At 39.8% G+C, this 4,169-nt stretch overlaps 1 protein-coding gene across 5 annotated transcripts in view; it reads right to left on the reverse strand.

The window, feature by feature from the left end:
• The window catches only part of LOC126400603 (zinc finger MYM-type protein 4-like), a 30,119-nt gene continuing 25,950 nt past the window's right edge, over positions 1-4,169 (reverse strand). For all 5 annotated transcript variants that reach the window (XM_050061445.1, XM_050061444.1, XM_050061442.1 and 2 more), the window contains 4 exons: positions 3,679-3,927; positions 3,330-3,441; positions 3,144-3,212; positions 1-2,681 (listed from right to left, as the gene is read on the reverse strand). In XM_050061445.1, the coding sequence (XP_049917402.1) occupies positions 2,534-2,681; positions 3,144-3,212; positions 3,330-3,441; positions 3,679-3,927 (578 nt within the window). In that variant the 3' untranslated portion in view covers positions 1-2,533. The remainder of the gene's footprint in view (positions 2,682-3,143; positions 3,213-3,329; positions 3,442-3,678; positions 3,928-4,169) is intronic.

A 4,169-nucleotide genomic window follows, 5' to 3' on the forward strand; every position in this document is an offset into this window, starting at 1 on the left:
TATTCAGACAGTATTAATTTAATTTGAACCAGCAGCGGTGACAGTGTGTTACAGTATGTTGTTTAAAGACATTCACCTACATGTACAGAACTCTCTGTTTGGATAATGCTAATGGAAAGCAATCAGTCAACATGGAGAATGCTGAGCAAAGAGCACTGAAGACATCCTTCAGCTTCAGATGTGGGCTGGTCTGATTTGTCGTGCTTATAACTCATTTACACTGTAAAAATACATGTGATATAAAACAAAAAACATGGGGCAAAGGTCAGTTGGCCTCCATGACAAAATATCGTAACAGTGAAAACAACAGATCCAAGTAGCAATTAGCACATTACAACACACGTAATGTTACCACATTGTAATGTGGGTAGTGGAGTCCTTATTACCACAAAACAAAGAACAAATGGTAATATTTCCATTAAACCTCAACTTAACAACTTATATCTATATTTAATTTTCTGGTCATGATTGTTGTTTTTTAAAGAGAACCAAATTATGATCCAAGATTTGATGAAATGACAGTCACTGATGTCACATGGATATTATAAAATGTATAGGCATTAAAGTTCAGTATGTCCAGACATGTTTGCGTCATCAGTTTAACATCTCTTATAAGCAGTGTGACGTGGTTGAGCAGCAACCCCATGGACCAAACATGTGTTCCATTTTTTATCGATGTCTTCAGACACAGGGACTATCTAAATGCCAATTTAGGAACAATCCACTCAACATCAAAGATCCATTACAGCTGTTCTCTGAAACACCTTTGACTTTGAATGAATGGCTGGATGAATAAAAACATGATTACCACTGCTGACACAGTGGTAAATATCTCAGACACATCGTCATAATACTTGTTTGTAACTGTGTGTATGGCCAACAAAAATCATACTTTACCATAAACCATATATATCATTAGTTATAATACAGGAAACCTAAAAGTATGGAGCTGCAACAGTGACAGTATCTCAGAAATTTTGGCATTCAAAAAGTAAACACCAGCACTGAAAAACGAATTCACAGAGCGTGATTTATCTGCATACTAAGTAGAGAATGTCTCTTCTAGACTCAGACTGTCATTAAAAACCACATCAGAGCGCAATAAAATAAAATAAAATCATTTTTAATGCGCCATTTTTTTTCCTGTGGAACTTTTTCAGCACTAATGTTTCTTTTTTCAATATTGTATTTGCAATGGCAAAACCTACTGTCACTGTTCTGGCTCCATATGAAAGAGTTAGGAAAAGTATTGTGGTGGAACTTTGAGTCATCTGCTGCCTATCCAAATTATCCCAATTCCATGTTTTATATTTGGGAACAAAGTGGAAGAGAAAAACTAAAAGAGGAGACATGATATTGGCACGGTCAGAAAGAGGTTTTAAAAAAGTCTTTACCTCTAGAGGGAATAGATGAAGGTATATGAGGGAACCCTGGAGAAAAAGAAGTTGCTGGGAGGAAAATAAGGCCACACAGGATGAAGAACATAAAAGGGGACAACAATATCAGATAACTAGATAATAATAAAATAATAAAAGATGAGAGGCACTGTGAGTCTCCTCTGTTATAACAAGAAGGGTTACACTGATATACAGTACACTGGTTTAACAACATATCAAATCTGATATTGGCTTTTACTGGAAGGCCCAACGTCAACCAGCCAGTGTCATCCACCTCCAATGTGATGATGCAGTTTGTAAAACTACACATTCAATGTTTCATTTATCAAAACTACACTGGATGTCTGTGGGAAGTGCTTCACTTGAACCTTTTAAAGAAGTTTTGTGCAGCTATGCATGAATACGCCACACTGTCATACTACAAAACCTGCTCAAACTGTCATAGTCTGTGAAATTTAAAAGCAACCCTTAAATACCAGTATCAGCCTTTAAAACACATACTGTACAAGTAAATACTTTTCATATTGCAATGTGCTGATGCAACGAAGGGCAACGACGATAAAACTGCACATTTAAACCCCTCAATGAACAAATATGGATGTAAACTTTCCTCGTCTCCATCAGCACCGACTGTTCTCACACGCAGTTTGCTGCTCACACCAGTCTAGTACCGCAGAAGTCTATGTCTGAAATAAAAAAGTTCATCTGACAGGCTCGGCATGGACCATTACTGACAGCAAATAAACCTACCACATGTGATAAAGGATGGGCAGAAATATCACTCTGTTGTGACAGGATGAGAAAAGAAGACCTGGTTTACGATGTACTCTTTAACACTCCCTTTATCATATATTAGACTATCAGATGTTTGTAAACTCATTGTGCAGTTATGTGGGGAGGGGATGGATGGCCAATACAGCGATAACACACTTTGAATGTTCTTGAAATTGGTCTCTCACTGTGACAAAGTGCCCTTGATTGTGTCTTTGTTCTGTCTCCCCCGTTTTAAAGACCTGTTGGCCTCCGTCTAAATGACTGATGGGCGTACGTACAGCTGTAATTCACTGTGAACCGTTCGGCATCGCAGGAGGTTTCTGTTGCAGAGAAAGCAGGGTGTGAAAAAGCAGAGCTCTACATCACTGTAAACTGTCATCAACACCGGCGGCTGAGGACTGAAGTTGAGTTTTTTCGAGTTCCTGGTGAACCTCTCTGACGGCCATGATGCGTGAGAGCATGCTCTGTAGAGTGGTGCTCTCTAATGGTTGAGAGGTGTACCAGTGGGAACTGTTGAGGTCAGAAACAGAAATTAGACAAAAGTTTTTTAGAAAAATATGTAAGACTTGCATGTTGCTGTCTACAAACAGCACAGGCGGTAATATGTTTTTCTTATTTTATTTGAATTCCTGCATTCTCTTGATAGTGAGGAAGAGAGGGAGACATGGAAAAGGTAAGGGAGAGAGGTGGTATGACATGTAGCAAAAGGCCTGGGACAAACTCGGACCCAAGCGGCTGCAGTGAAGACTCAGCCTTGATGGTACATGCTCTAACATTTAAGCTACCGACGTGCTCTGGGAGGTTTTATTCAAATGTCCATTTAATCTGGACCTCTGTCAACAACCTAAAACCCAACAACATTTTATCTGGGCAAATAGGGTGAATCTACAACGTGTCAGTAAGGATACAAAGGATGCACATACTAAATGACACATTCCTCACTGTCTCTTTAATGCTGGAGGAGTGACTGACCTGTGAGTGTGCACATTCTGTTCAGGCTGCAGGAAAAACAGGTCAGTTCTCTTCTTCACTGACTCAGGGCTGGTAGAGAGAAAGATGAATGAGAATATAAAGTGTTTGTTCAGTTTCATATATGTGACTTTAAGTGCTGTCGTCTTCATCTGTTAGTTTGCCTATGTGCATGCGCATATGTCTCACCATCTAGAGAGGTAGAACTCGTAGAGTCTGACAGGACAGTGTAGAGGGTTGGCGACATTTTCCAGCATCTCCAGGTCTACCTCTTCCTCTCCCTGCTTTTTTCTCAATCGCTCTGTAAACCAGAACTCACTTATTCACTATTTGCAAACACATAATGCTTTTTGGGACAATTTATGAAACCGGTTTTGATGTTTAGAAACAGAGTGAGTATATAAAAACATTTTTAGGTGATGCGAAGCTATTGATACCTGATATTTTGTATAGTTGTAAAGCTGCACAGACACATTACTATCACTGCTACTTTAATCTTTTAAAAAAAGACATTAATGTATTATTTCAAAACACCCACCTGCATGGGGCGTGCCAGCGCTGCTTCTCTGGTATCGGAGGTAGTGGACTTTGCCGGCTCGGCTGCAGGGTTTGGAGTGTAGAGTGAAGTTGGTAAAGGAGAGGCTTTGGTGCTGTGCCAGCGTGGTGAAGCCGAAGGTCTTGGTGCAAAAGAAGAGCAGCGTGTTGAGCAGCACTATGGGGGAGTAGGCGCCCAGCTGCTTACACTCCCACAGGTAGGACTCCACAACACGCGAGGAAACAGCACCACCTTCAGGAAGAAAGAAGAAGTAGGGAAAGAGCTGAGTCAGTCAGCTACTCAAAGTGCCTTAAAGGAGCTATATGTAAGAAATATAAAGCAAATAGTCATAAAATCCTCCTAATATGTCACAGAGACTAAGGAATAATGTTCATATAACATACTGATCTCACCGACAACAATAGTACAGCCAGAATATTCGCATTTAAAAAACATTTTTATGGTCCGCAAATCATGTTTATGTTTTGAATTTG

This window comes from Epinephelus moara, chromosome 14 (assembly GCF_006386435.1).
Source record: "Epinephelus moara isolate mb chromosome 14, YSFRI_EMoa_1.0, whole genome shotgun sequence".
Classification (NCBI taxonomy): Eukaryota; Metazoa; Chordata; class Actinopteri; order Perciformes; family Serranidae; genus Epinephelus; species Epinephelus moara.